At 36.7% G+C, this 13,781-nt stretch overlaps 2 protein-coding genes across 3 annotated transcripts; one reads left to right on the top strand and one right to left on the bottom strand.

Annotated features, from left to right (window-relative positions):
- The first annotated feature begins 1,020 nt into the window (after positions 1-1,020).
- On the top strand, positions 1,021-3,988 carry LOC117984520 (pro-resilin-like). 2 transcript variants are annotated; one of them, XM_034971152.2, is made up of 5 exons: positions 1,021-1,239; positions 1,351-1,920; positions 2,025-2,214; positions 2,883-2,918; positions 3,246-3,988. In XM_034971152.2, exons 1-5 carry the CDS (start codon positions 1,228-1,230, stop codon positions 3,611-3,613), a joined length of 1,176 nt encoding a protein of 391 aa, XP_034827043.1. In that variant the 5' UTR covers positions 1,021-1,227; the 3' UTR covers positions 3,614-3,988. The 2 variants fall into 2 exon arrangements, with proteins under 2 accessions (XP_034827043.1, XP_069356420.1); XM_069500319.1 differs by lacking the exons at positions 1,021-1,239; positions 2,025-2,214 and having other exon boundaries at positions 1,270-1,861.
- On the bottom strand, positions 3,825-11,938 carry LOC117984245 (uncharacterized). Its single transcript, XM_034970865.2, has 6 exons — positions 11,647-11,938; positions 9,752-9,960; positions 8,099-8,234; positions 6,746-7,011; positions 5,729-5,930; positions 3,825-5,274 (listed from the first exon to the last, which is right to left on the bottom strand). The coding sequence occupies exons 1-6, from the start codon at positions 11,687-11,689 to the stop codon at positions 5,201-5,203; spliced, it is 930 nt and encodes a 309-aa protein (XP_034826756.1). The 5' UTR covers positions 11,690-11,938; the 3' UTR covers positions 3,825-5,200.
- Positions 11,939-13,781: the final 1,843 nt, after the last annotated feature.

Genomic DNA, 13,781 nt, shown 5'->3' with positions numbered 1-13,781 from the left:
GTCTACGTATAAGGTTTTTCATAATCAGAGTAAGGTTAGAGATGGATAAATACTAAACTAGAGCGTGCGCATGAGCATTGCACCATGCGCGGGCCGCACGCGCACGACGATGTGACACGGATCACTCACGAACAGATTTATCCGACGAACCTAAGTTCGATTTAAAGCAAATGTGTTACGTTATTACATGCCTCGATTTGGTGCTTCGGCTTTGCGTCCTCAATTTAGAATAGTGGCTTATTTGTCATATTGTTTAGCGGAGAACACAAAATAAGATTAGTTTCCACCTGTGGTTTCCACCAATATGGAGGTAGGATTATAAGAAAACTCGCGCACGAAGGGTTCCGTACCATCTCTATACATAAAAATGAATCGCTGAATGTGTTGCTAAAATGCGCAAATCTCGAGAACAGCTGAACCGATTTCGCTAATTCTTTTTTTATAATATTCCTTGAAGTACGAGGAAGGTTCTTACGGAGAGAAAAATTAAAAAAAATTGCCTGAAAAAGTCTAAAAACAACACTTTTCTATATTCACATACAAAAGATTCGTAATACAACGTTCGCCGGGTCAGCTAGTTCGGCAAAATAAAAACGACAAAAAATCATGTCTGTTGTATGGGAGCCCCCTTAAATAATTATTTTATTCTGTTTTTTAGTATTTATTGTTATAGCGGCAATAGAAATACATCATCTATGAAAATTACAACTAACTATCACGGTTCATGAGATACAGCCTGTTGACAGAAGGACGGACAGCAGAGTTTTAGTTAGTCCCGTTTGACCGTTTGGTACGGATCCCTAAAAAAAATTGCACGAGAAACCAAACAAGATGACATGAATGAAATAGATGGTCATGATTTCAATAGCCTAAAATGAGTTTTAATAATTAACCCAAATTAGCGAAGTTTAGTTTAGATTTAGATTAATTCCAACGAAGTAAGTACTTAGTACTTACCAATAAAAGTACATCTGTAGATAATCGTGATTTATGGCAATGTTGAACAGTGACAAGGATTTGAGCGCCCTGCTTTTGGAGACAAATGCATGAAATTAAAATCAGCCACGATGCGCGTGCACCTTATGGGATTAATATTGATAGGACATTCACCACTCTGATTCACACTATATAAGCTTAGACAAGAGGTTTCAATTTATTCCAAACTCAAGTGTGATTACAGGAACAATCCTAAAATCGAAATAGAATAGAAGTTAAAAGTGTATTAAAATGATACTAGTTGTAAGCATTTTTATTATGATTGATTATAAGTCACCGGTCTTTTAAATATTTTTGATGATGTTGTGAATTGATAATATTTTATGAATATTTATTAACTTCATTATTTTGCAGTGGCTTTTCTCCCTAACAGTTCTCTTGGTAAGGACGACCAAATGTGAACCACCAGTAAACAGCTACCTACCTCCATCAGCAGGATCTGGCGGAAGACCATCGTCACAATATGGTGCTCCTAATAGGCAAGGGAGACCTGGCTCAGGACCACAAAGTCAGTTGGGCGGCAACTATAACGCTCCAGGAAATTATCCTTCAAATTCTCTGTCAACTGAATATGGAGTACCTGGGCAAGGTTCTTCCGGATTTCCAAGAGATGGCTCACAAGGTCGTCAGGGGCAAGCTCCCAGTCAACAATACGGAACTCCCAACCAACGAGGTGGTAGTGGTGGAGGCAATTTTCCACCCAGCGGACGAGGCTCTTCCCAAAGGCCAGATACCTCTTACGGAGTACCATCTACCGATTATCAATCAGGAAACTTCAATGGCGGAAATGCAGGTCGCCAAAATCAAGGCGCTAGACAACAGTTTGGTGGATCACCCTCCTCTTCTTACGGCACCCCTGATTTCGGTAATGATTTAGATAGTAAAAATCAAAATTATCGCGGATCAGGGGTGGATGATTCTGATGTAAGTTATAATTTTATTAAGGTAATATCTATTTAGAAGTTTTCTCCGTTGATTTAATTTAACAGTTTGTTGAGAAAATATTAAAGACGAATACTTTTTTATAGGAGCCAGCTAAGTACGAATTTAGCTATGAAGTGGATGATGCAGCTACAGGTACAAAGTTTGGTCACTCTGAACGGCGAGATGGTGACGTTACCACAGGGGAGTATAACGTAGTATTGCCCGACGGTAGGAAGCAAGTGGTGGAGTACGAAGCAGATCGCGAGGGCTACAAGCCTCAGATCCGATATGAGGGTTTGTTTATTGTATCTCCGCTTAGGTATTTGTTTATTAAACAGCCATCCATAACGAGCCATCTGACAATTAATGATAATCATGATCTAGGTCACAGCATCTACAGTGTTAGACTCAATAGGTAACAAGGAATCGATGGTTTTTAACAGGTAGACGATTTCAGGCGATACATGAATTACCGAATGAAAAAGTTATTCTGTTTAGAGGTACCAAAACCCTTAAGTGCATAAGTTACTTAACTACTTATAGTTCAACCGTTTCAAAGCTGCTTTGCGGTTAATTTCAGTAAGGCGGAGTCAAGATAATTCTCAAAGCTAAAGCAGAGATCGATTTTTGTCAGCAGGATTCACCAATAACGATGAGATTGCCAAGACATTTGTTTTGAAGTAACTTAAAGCAACTATAAGTGCGCGACAGGTTAAGATGGCGCTCCGCAAACTCACACAGCCCCGCACTAGACAGCGCGGGTGACGTGCGGCTGCGAGGGGCGTTCCCCCGCCTCGTACCCCGACTGCTATCTCGACCCGTCGCGTATTTATGTTTAGTTTAGTTTTGAGTAGATACATTGGTAAATTATAATGTTATCAACGTACCTACTATTATTTCTAATCGCATCTACTATTATTTGTACGTATTATTATTTCTAATCGCATTTTGTTTCCAATTAGGAACTGGTGGTGGCAGTGGATCTGGTTTTGGAAGTGGTAATATTTTGAAATGTTTTTGTTTTATAAAAATTACCATAGTTTCGCTATTAGGTATTTTACTTTCTTTAGTAACGTTTTGATAGTATTTAATTTATTGCTTGTGTATAACGTGGTAATAATGCGGTATGTCCGTCTTCGGGATGCAATACAAGTATATCTCTGTATCAAGTTGTGCTAATGTTGGTTCAATGGTAACGCTATGAAAAGACAAACATAGGCCGACATAACAATAAGTTTAGTACAATAAGTACTATGGAATTGGACAGTCTGAATAATTTAGCTCTTTAATTCGACCTGAAGTAAATAAATGTTACTTATTTAAAGGAGGAAGAAACCAAGGTTATCCACGTGCAGATGCCAACGCTGAGGCTTTCGCTGGAGCAGGCTACTCTCAACAACCTGGTTCTGGTCAAGGCGGAAGATATCAGCAATCTGGTTTTGATTCAGGATCCGGTGCCGGTGGTTATCCGAGTAGTGAACAAGGCTTTCCCGGTGGACTCGGTGGTGGTAGTGGCTATCCTAGTCGACCTCAAGGTGGTAGAGGCAGGGGAGCTCAAGGTGGTGGAAATTATCCTGGCAGTCAAGGAGGGTATCCTGGGGGCAGACCACAAGGCGGCAGAAATGGGCTCCAAGGAGGAAGCGATGGTTACCCTAGCGGTGGCCCGAATGGTCCACGTGGTTCCGGATACTAAAATGTTACCGATATAAACGAGTAATAGTTAAGTCAAACGCATCTTGATCGCTTGTAAATAAATCCACATTGTAGAATAGGTATTTTTTTATTCTTAATAAATCACTTATCACATAATATAACACATTTCTTTTTAAAATGCGGCTTAGGTTCTAATTAGATTGAAGATTAAATTTTTTTGAACAACGTACCCAAGAATAAACTCGCGGTAAGATTACTTCCACGGCTGAATACTTTTTTTTTTATAAAATGGAAAGTTGTGAACTCAGTGAATTATCTATATTATTATTAAATGTATATTATAGAAAATGATGTCAATTTTTGGGCTAGTTTAATGGTCTTCGTCAATAATTGTCTGATATTTTTAACATGATGACTAAAATACACTTTCATTTCAGTTAATTAATGTACTCGTATATTGTTTAATGATTTGGCGGTTTGGAAGCTTTGCCGCGCCGACTTAATTAAATATTTTAATAAACGTAATCAGCAGTCGATTAATTTAATTTCACATTTTATTCGTGGCTTGATTGATTATTTATCAAGTAAAATTGAAAATGACTTACAAAATTTGTGCTAAATTATTTTATATTCTGGACAAAATATACAAATACAATAGCGATGAGCTGCAATTTATTGTAAAAAGATGTCAGAATCAGTGTCTTCTTAGCTAAAATAGTCATAATCCTACTAATATTATAAATGTGAAAGTGTGGATGTTTGTTACTCAATCACGCAAAAACGGCTTAACGGATATGGCTGAAATTTGGAATGGAGATACATTATACCCTGGATTAAGACATACTTAGGCTACTTTTTATCCCGCAAAATCAAAGAGTTCCCGCGGGATTTTGGGAAACGTAAATCCACGCGGACGAAGTCGCGGGCATCAGCTAGTATTCTATATTAAGTATTTGGATTGAATAATCGTATGTAGTTTTATTCATATTAAGTAGATGTACACATTTGAAAAAGCATATTACACAATCGAAGATTATGCACCTAAATGATAAAAGAGCGTGGATTTGACCTGGCATAATATATCAAATACTTATATCAAATCTTTGAAAAGAGCAACCGCCGAGTTTCTTGCTGGTTCTTCTCGGTAGGAAAGGCGTTCCAAACCAGTGGTAGATGCATTTGTCGTTTCAAAAGTACCTTCTTGTTAAAGTTAAATTGAATAAAAAATATTTTTATTTTTATATTTAAAAATAAACAAATTAATTTTATTATAAATAACAGATTTTTAGAAGGTTAAGAAAGTACGTAAAAATCTCTTTTATAAAATAAATGAGCTAAAACTGTTTAAATATATAAAACTAAAGAATCGTTTGCAAATAATTACATTTTAATAACATAAGTTAAATGAATACAAAATACAAAACATTTATCCTCGTGTCAGTTTTATACAACCTACCCTAAATACAGCACTTTTTTTCCAAATGCTCCAAATGCATAAATTTTTATTATACAGTTAAAGGAATCTCTTGATAATGTTAAAAAGTCGTTTTTACTCTATAATACTCTTAATGAAACATGGAAAAATAAAATATGCTTGTGGAATAATTAAAATAAACGAACAAAAAGCCTATAATATAATTAGCAGTGTGAATATTGCTGGAATAATGGCCCAAACTGAGAATTTTGTCCTTGTACTGTTATCTGAAAGGAAAAATGACCGGTCAAGTGCGAGTCGGACTCGTATGTCTTGTAAATTATTATAGTAAGTGACGTGCGTAGTGTGAGCGTGCGTAGCAGTCAGTGGGACAGCTCTGAAGTCTAGGAGCCGTGCATTTGAACATATTGCTATTGCGCTTTGCTGGGGTCGCCGGCTCTGTTTCTTCTTCTTCTTGAAGTGCCGTCTCCTATCGGAGGTTGGCAACCATTAGGGCTATCTGCGCCTGCATTATGAGAAATAGCAAATACGACCTCCTTCAGCTCATTACTCAGTGGAAAATAGCCGACAGAAGTCCACCTGGCCGAAGAAGAACATCGTGGCTAAAGAATTTACACCAATGCAATGGTACAGGAAGCGAGTACCCGATCTCTTTTCCACGCAGCAGCGTCCAAGGTTAACTAAAGTTTAATTAATGTTTAAATGCTAGACTATTCTTACCTTTGACAAGTTCCTCATTCTGTAAATCTGCAGCTGGTAGAAAGCCAGTAGTTTCACTAAACGCAGGCATCTCATAGATGGGCGGTGCTGCATCAAAGTTGTCTCCTGCATCTATAAGATCAGGCGAAGGACGTGGTGAATCCACTCGAAGGATGTGATGAATTACTTCGTCTTGGTATAGTGGCGGTAGAGCAGCTTGACACTGAAAGTTTTGACTTGTTATATTATCTTACGTGAAGGACGTATGGCCTAGTCGCGGGATGTGCAGCAGTGTTGGCATGAATCAATTAGGTAATTTTATTAATTTTATTTAGATTAAATATGAAATTAATTTAGATATAAAATTAATCGTGATCAAACTTAATCATGATTAAGTTAATCGCGATTATTAAAATTAATATAAATATTTTTGACATAAGGTATTGTTAAAACAAGAAAAAAAAAGCTGAGCTAGCGTAATTGCGTGATGCACAGTCGCTATTCATAGTCATGAACTCACTATTGTCTGTCCGTTTAGTACATCGTTGTACATAAATAGGAAAAAAAAATCAAAAAAACATGAGCACCGAATTCTCTTACCTAATCTTAGTCAAGTCGTATGCAGAAAGACCATGGGATTCCATTGCATTACCGAAGAAAACCTTTATCACTATGTGACGACCCTCAGAAATGGAATAAGACGCAGGGAGAGAGAGAGAGAGAGAGAGAGATTTTATCTCAACTTATCATTATTTAATCTATAAGTAGAGACCTTAGTTCTTTATTTCTTTAAAATAGTATTTGAATTAGCTGAACGACTGTGAATGTATAAACAATCCTCGAATTTTTTTCTAAATGATGATGAATGAAAATCGTTTTGAAATCCACCACGAAGATTTGCAATAGTTGTTTTAAACTTTTTGGAGAAAATATTATATGAGTTAAGTAGGTACCAATATTGCTTGAAGCGCTGAAACAATTATTTCTGGAAAATACAATTGCATTTTTATAGGTAAGACAAAAAAAGATGTAATTTACCTTAACAGTCAGCACGCTATCATGGAAATGATGCGGCATTAAAAAGAATCTTAACTCCAACGTCGTTTCGCGAGCATCGGCTCGTTCTCTTGATATCCTTTCCCAGGGTCCTCGGATATATTTTTTCGGTGCTAGTTGATCATTTATTAGCCACATTATTTGAGTCTTTGGGCGAGATCTAAATGACGTACAGTTAGCGTCTAGCAAATCACCTATTTCATACTCGTTCTCTAGTCCTTTTACTAAGGGCTTATTGTTTGGAAGCACTGCAAATTGCAATAATAAAAAACATGATTGAATATTTTATTTATTTGTACACTAGATGATACCCGCGACTTCGTCCGCGTAGAATCAGGTTTTTTTGAAAATCCCGTGGGAACTCTTTGATTTTCCGGGATAAAAAGTTACTTATGTCCATTCCCGGGATATAAGCTAACTCTGTAGGTACCCATCAAAATCGGTTTTAAACTGTTGGGCCGTGAAAAGCTAGCAGACAGAAGACAGACAGACACACTTTCGCATTTATAATATTAATAGTAAATAGTATAAATAGTAGTAGTAGTATGGAGGTTATTTACCCGTTAGGTAAGTAAATTATTTTCTCTTCTAAAATATTTAAAAATCCTGTTACTTTATCTAGCTTTTTACTTTTTAATTTGGGTTTTTAATGTCACGATAATTACCGTTAGGCCGCCCACGAACTTTGTTCTGTGGTTAGGTCTTTACTCAGAGCCTTTACCGGGTCAAAAGCTCATAATTTGGCTAATTAACTATAGGAACGAAACTATAAAGTATTTAGTATCACTATTCACAACCCACATCTTTATATATATAAAAGGAAAAGCTGACTGACCGACTGACTGATCTATTAACGCACAGCTCAAACCACTGGACCACAGAACAGAGTACCTATTGGTTTACTCCTCGGTGCACTGGACGGATCGGGCTGTTTGGCATGCAGATAGCTGTTATGACGTAGACATCCAATACGGAAGGATTTTTGAAAATTCAACCCCTAAGGGGGTAAAATGGAGGTTCGATATTTATGTAGTCCACGTGGACGAAGTCGTAAGCATAAGCTAGTTATAAAATAAGTGTATTTATTTGTTGTTTTGTCTTTCAATCACGCTGTAACACGGCAACGGATTAACGTAATAGGTAGGTATGGTTAAAAACCTGGAGGATGGCATAGGATACTTTTTGTCCCAGAAAATCAAAAGGTTTCCTCGAGATTTTTAAAAACCTTAATCCACGCGGAAAAAGTCACGCATTAGTTAGTAGGTAAAGTACAAGGAGCAACGCCAACAAGGCAGGCATTTGTTAGCAATAACATAACTATGTATGGAAACGTACGGTATATACTGACGGCTTTTTCTTTGTGAACTGTAACGAAGTAGGGCGCTTCTCCAGACACTTCGCAGCGATAGAGCCCGGCCGAGTCTTTTGTTAGGTGCTCCAGGGCGACCATCGTGCTTGATGAATGTGTCACCTAAAATTTACAACAGCTAAGTTATTATAAAACGCGTACTGAGCTCTGAGTGTAACTTTTCAGATTGTCAAATCTTTTACAGACTTTAGGCCTACAAAAATAAATATTATTTAATTTTTAGGTTTCCGTACCTCAAAAGGAAAAACGGAACCCTTATAGGATCACTTTGTTGTCTGTCTGTCTGTCAAGAAACCTACAGGGTACTTCCCGTTGACCTAGAATCATGAAATTTGGCAAGTACCTAGGTAGGTCTTGTAGCAGACATTTGGGGAAAAATCTGAAAAACGTGAATTTGTGGTTATATCACACAAAAAATATTAAATTGTGGTCATGAACTAATAATTAGTACTTTCAATTTTCAAAGTAAGATAACTATATCATGGGTATCATATTATGAAAGATCTTCCTGTGCATTCTAAAACAGATTTTTATTTATTTTTATGTATCATGGTTTTTTAATTATCGTGCAAAATGTCGAAATAATACGACTGTAATACGGAACCCTCGTTGCGCGAGCCCGAATCGCACTTGGTCGGTTTTTAATTCTTTGAAACTCTATTAGTACAATCCGTGTCAAACGGTAACAATAATCGTTTTACAGTACAAGTAGATACCAGATACGAAGTTACGTTAATGAGTTATGAGATGAGTGTCCCAAGTCTATTTACTGCTCATCAAGTAGGTACCTACCTAGGTAGCTTATATTTCTATGAGAAATCGCTTAAAGTTCACGCCGTTTCTCCAAAGAGTTTACAAGATGTTATTTACCGTGCTCTTAAAAGTACAGTTAACTTTAAGCGGTGACTGTTAAACAAAAACTTCTTAAAAGCAACATATTATTAGTAGAAGTATTTTCTAAACCGATGCACTTCAGTTAACGCGGCACTGCACGTAGTTGCTAACAAACAGTGCTATCGAATATTGCTAAACTTCACTACTTTGTGACAGTTTGAGATAAATGGGAGTTAAGTAAACTTGATGAGTACCTTCACAGGGTAATACTATAGTATATCCTAATAAATATTAGGTATTTACTACTTATCTACTACTTAGGCACCTACCTATATACCTACCTTAGGCTTGCTTCTCAAATAATTTTTAATTCATGAGTTTTTCAGGGATATCCCACCGGGATGTTAAGAGTAAGTATTTTCCTACTCAACTTTTACATTTCAAAGTTTATCTTGCTTACGTTAGAAGTTTTTAATAAATCTAAGTCGCTCAGATGCAAGGAAAGACTGAGAGCCAGCGCATGCCAGACCTTCGTATTTTACACAGAGAGGAACGATCAGCGACTAAGATTGAAGTTTGGATCCTGGTGGCTCTGGGAGATAACAGGTACTATAGGTGTAAAAAAATCCTACGTCAAAGTAGTATGAAGTCTTATTTTGTATATTTGCTTCGAAATTTTTGGTAAAACAACACCTACAAACATGCAATAATCCAAAAAATGGTGGTCCGTTATTATTAATTTAAAAAAATTGTCCCAGACTTAAAAGTTGTTTCACTGAACTTACATCAACAAACACTCCAGGCATAGTAAAGTAACTGATGGCTTTGTCATTGGAAGGCACATATCGATAGAACTCTCTGCCGTCTTTGTACCACTTGACGGAATATAGGTCATCACCTTCGAGATCAAACTGGCATCCCAGTAGCGCCTGCCTGCCTTCCGCCGCGATGCCTGGCACCTGGAGCTCTTTTATGTGAATACTTTCTACTAAAACTGAAATATACAAAGAAAAATAAGATAAAAATGTGTCAGGTGAGAGTCGGACTCGCACACGAAGGGTTCCGTACTATCGAACAAGAAATAACATTAAATTTTTCATTAATATTCGTGGCCATTTTGAAATTTTTATTATTTGTTGTTATAGCAACAATAGAAATACACATTCTATGAAAATTTCAACTATCTACGGACGGACGGACGGGCGGACAGCGGAGGCCTATTAATGTGGCAATAGGGTTCCGTTGTCACTCTTCGGGTACAGAACCCTAAAAAAGTTATAAGCAATGATAGTCTAGTTCAAGAGGTCGACTTTCTATTCGGCGGGTCCAGAATTCGACACTGGGCACGCACATCTAGCTTTTCCGAGTTATGTGTCTTAGCACTCTTAGCAATTAAATATCCCTTGCTCTAACGGTGAATCAAAACATTTTGACAAAACCTGCATACCTGAAAGTTTTCTATAATGTTTTCAAAGATGTGTGAAGTCTGCCAAGCGCACTTGACTATAGTAGACTATGGTTAATTCTTCTCATCATGCGAGGAGACCTGTGCTTAGTAGTGGGCCGGCGATGGGTTTATGATGAGGATTTAAAAATAATGTTAAGTAGGTATCTATCTAGTTAAGTAAATCTACTTGGTTGTGAAGTAAGGCATAATCTAGATAAGTAATAGCAAATAAGTATAAAAACATAGTAGGTACGATTGATTCATCCAATTAAAAATTATACGCGTACATCGGAGAAAAATTTTCATACCTACCCTATTGACTTTAATAATGGGTCAAGTTATAATATTTACTTATTCAAAGTCGAATAAAAATAACTTAACCCTAGATTTTTTTAGATTGTATGGAAGTTATCGATTATTTGATTTTCAATTTTTCTTTGGTTCTCAATTCGATGAATAAGTATTATTTAAATATACCTACCCTATTTAAATATCACGAAAATGGCCATTCGAAAAATATCCAAAGAATTTTATACTCGGCAGCACAGATACCTATCCCTTAAATAATCTAAAAACAACTATTTACAAAAGTAACCTCGCAATTACATCCTATAAGAACAATGTTTAACCTTTATCCTTGTTTACGATTCTGACCGAACCATAAGAGTTTTTGTTTAGAAATGTTCTAATTTTCATTCATATTTTTCCCCAGTTGGCCGCTTTTTATGGGCACTAAAACGTGCGCGGACTACGCCGATATTTAAAGTTGAAAAACTCTACCGACTTGTTTTCCACAAAGGAGGAAAATTCACGCCTACTAAAACATTATTGCTATTGCTTATTGTACAGGCCCTTAATGTAGCTAATCAAAGTTTTTATTTCCTGTTAAAACTGTAAAAAATACTTTTTCCTAAATACGTACCTACCTAACGTCAATCGTTATGGACAGCAATCAATCAGAAAGGTAAAGGAACTAAGATGGCAACTTTACGAGACTACTAAGTAGGTACTAATTTTCAGTCACTAACTAATCTAGTCAATTGACGAAACATAATATTGGATAGTTAATAATATTATGTTAAAACATCTTAAGTAGGTACAATGTTTCTTGCAAATAAACAATTTCAATTTTAATTTATTAATTAAATTTTCACATAACGAAAATGCAGGCTTCATGAAAGCTGCGTTAATTAAATTGAGTTGATAATTGGTAAATATATGAAAGTAATTTACCGTGTTTCCACAATAATATTGTAATTATCGGTGCACCGAACATATTGTCACTTTGTTAGATTTAATTTAACGAGTGGTCCACATACGCCCCCACAAATTATCCTCATTTCACTGCACAGCACGGAAAACCATCACAAGTTTTAATGTTGAACTAAGTTGTATTATTTCAGAATAAACAATAACATTGGAGGTTAAATTGTGCCGTTTGCGGCGAATCGGAAATAAAATAGGACGGCAAAATTCCGGCGACGCGTCTAAATTTAAAACTGGTGCCGACGCGTACGCATGCGCAGTAGTTTGCGAACTTTACTACTGGAATAGTATCAAAATGTTTGCGTGTGGCTTATTATTCATAACTAGTTAATACACTCCGCCTTTACCCTAAAAATTGTTTCTCATTGGAGGTCCACGCTATAGCGAAAACTTACATGTAAAATAATGTTTTTAGATCCAGCAGTTTAAGCTGTGTGTTACTATCATTATCGTCAACCGGTAGAAGTCCACTGCTGGATATAGGTCTCTTGTAGGGACTTCACAAGCCACGGTCTTGCGTCGTTTGAACCCAGCGGCAAAGTCGCTATTCTAGCACCCCAGGGCTCTTCCAACGTCTATTGGTTTTTAGAACTACGGGGCCTGTCCATTGCAACTTCAGCTTCCCAAACCGCTGAGCTATGTCGGTAACTCTGGACAAGACTACTGTGGAAGACTACGGATCAAAATGAGGTCACGTATGATCACGTAGAGAATGCTCCAAGCATAGCTCTCCTCATTGCCCACCGAGTGATGGCATACAGGTTTCCTCACAATGTTATCCGTCACCGTTAAAGTAGTTCATCTGAGAACATTCTCAGGCATGCAGATTTCCTCACAATGTTATCCTTCACCGTTAAAGTAGTTCACCCTGGTTAAAGCAACCACTGGGTTATCAATGTTAAGATTGATAGATTGACTGTATTTGGACAGCTTCGTATTGTATTAAGACAGGTCAGTAGACTAGGTACATTCAAGATATGTAAATGGGGTTAACCCCTTCGTAGAAAGGCACAAAGGGTGATGCATAATGAAGTTAATGCGATAAGTAATGCCAATGACTCATATAAAAATAATTCCCCTTGTTTAACGCAAGTAACAAGTATTCTTAATAAAAATGGCATAGGGGGAAAATAAATGTCGTCATGAGTAAAATATGTCCAAAATGAAATTCTAAGAAAATAAATGTTGTCGGTAACAGTCCAGTCCAGTAAGTAGTGATATTGAGAGACGCACGGTGGGATAGAATAATACCTACTAGTTTAATTTAAATAAACTCGCTAAATAAAGGCAAACAACCAACACTAAACCCAACTTACTTGTGTAAATAGTTAAACTACAGCAAATGTCTCTAAGGTTAACGCAGAACACCGATAAAACAAGGCAAATACTTCTATTTGCAAACATTTAATATTCCAGGGTGGGTTAATTGCGCGTAGTCACGGCCTTTTTGCTTCAGTATGTAGGCATGTGAGGAGAGCTGTTCATTCGAGTATTTGTCAAAGGAATTGAATCGATTTGGCCCTTCGATTCTTAAAGAGCAGACGGAAAACAGAAGCTTGATATTTTATCATCCGATTGCGAAAGCTATCGCCATGTCGAGTAGGTACCTACCTAAAAATAGTAAACATGAGAAACTAATAGAGCAAACAGGTTCGATTTAACAAAAACTAGGTTCGCAATTTCCTACGTTGCGAGGTATACTATATACTATTATAACAGTTATATATGGACCTATTGTTGTCTGAAAGTACAAATAAATAATAATAATACGAGTCCATAATTTACAGGCAGGATCAAATATGTTTTCGAGCTTAAAAGCTAAATAGCTTTATATATTAAAAATATATAAAGCGTGAACGACAAAATCAATGTTTTTGACACATTTTCATACGACAGCAATTTATACAACAATGGGTTGTTTGAATATTTTCGGCTTCCAGTAAAATTATAATTGACGTATACCGAAAATATTACAATAAAACTTAAAGCTAGCCTTATCTAATTACTATACAAATCATGCCCACGTGGAACGGTGCGGTGCCAAGAATACTGGCTGCATTTCCGCGCTGGACAGCCGTATAGTGATTCTATGTGTACCTATA

This window comes from Maniola hyperantus, chromosome 8 (assembly GCF_902806685.2).
Source record: "Maniola hyperantus chromosome 8, iAphHyp1.2, whole genome shotgun sequence".
NCBI lineage: Eukaryota > Metazoa > Arthropoda > Insecta > Lepidoptera > Nymphalidae > Maniola > Maniola hyperantus.
This window is presented reverse-complemented; position numbering and strand designations above follow the sequence as displayed.

Bases quoted from the DNA above. Each gene is read 5' to 3' on its own strand.
- LOC117984245 (XM_034970865.2), bottom strand. From the start codon at position 11,689: ATGTTCGGTGCACCGATAATTACAATATTATTGTGGAAACACG. The intron at 9,961-11,646 runs GTAAATTACTTT...TGTATATTTCAG, and splicing joins AATATTATTGTGGAAACACG to TTTTAGTAGAAAGTATTCAC. The intron at 5,931-6,745 runs GTAAATTACATC...CAAAACTTTCAG, and splicing joins ATAGCGTGCTGACTGTTAAG to TGTCAAGCTGCTCTACCGCC.
- LOC117984520 (XM_034971152.2), top strand. The intron at 1,921-2,024 runs GTAAGTTATAAT...ACTTTTTTATAG, and splicing joins CAGGGGTGGATGATTCTGAT to GAGCCAGCTAAGTACGAATT. The intron at 2,919-3,245 runs GTAATATTTTGA...ACTTATTTAAAG, and splicing joins TGGATCTGGTTTTGGAAGTG to GAGGAAGAAACCAAGGTTAT.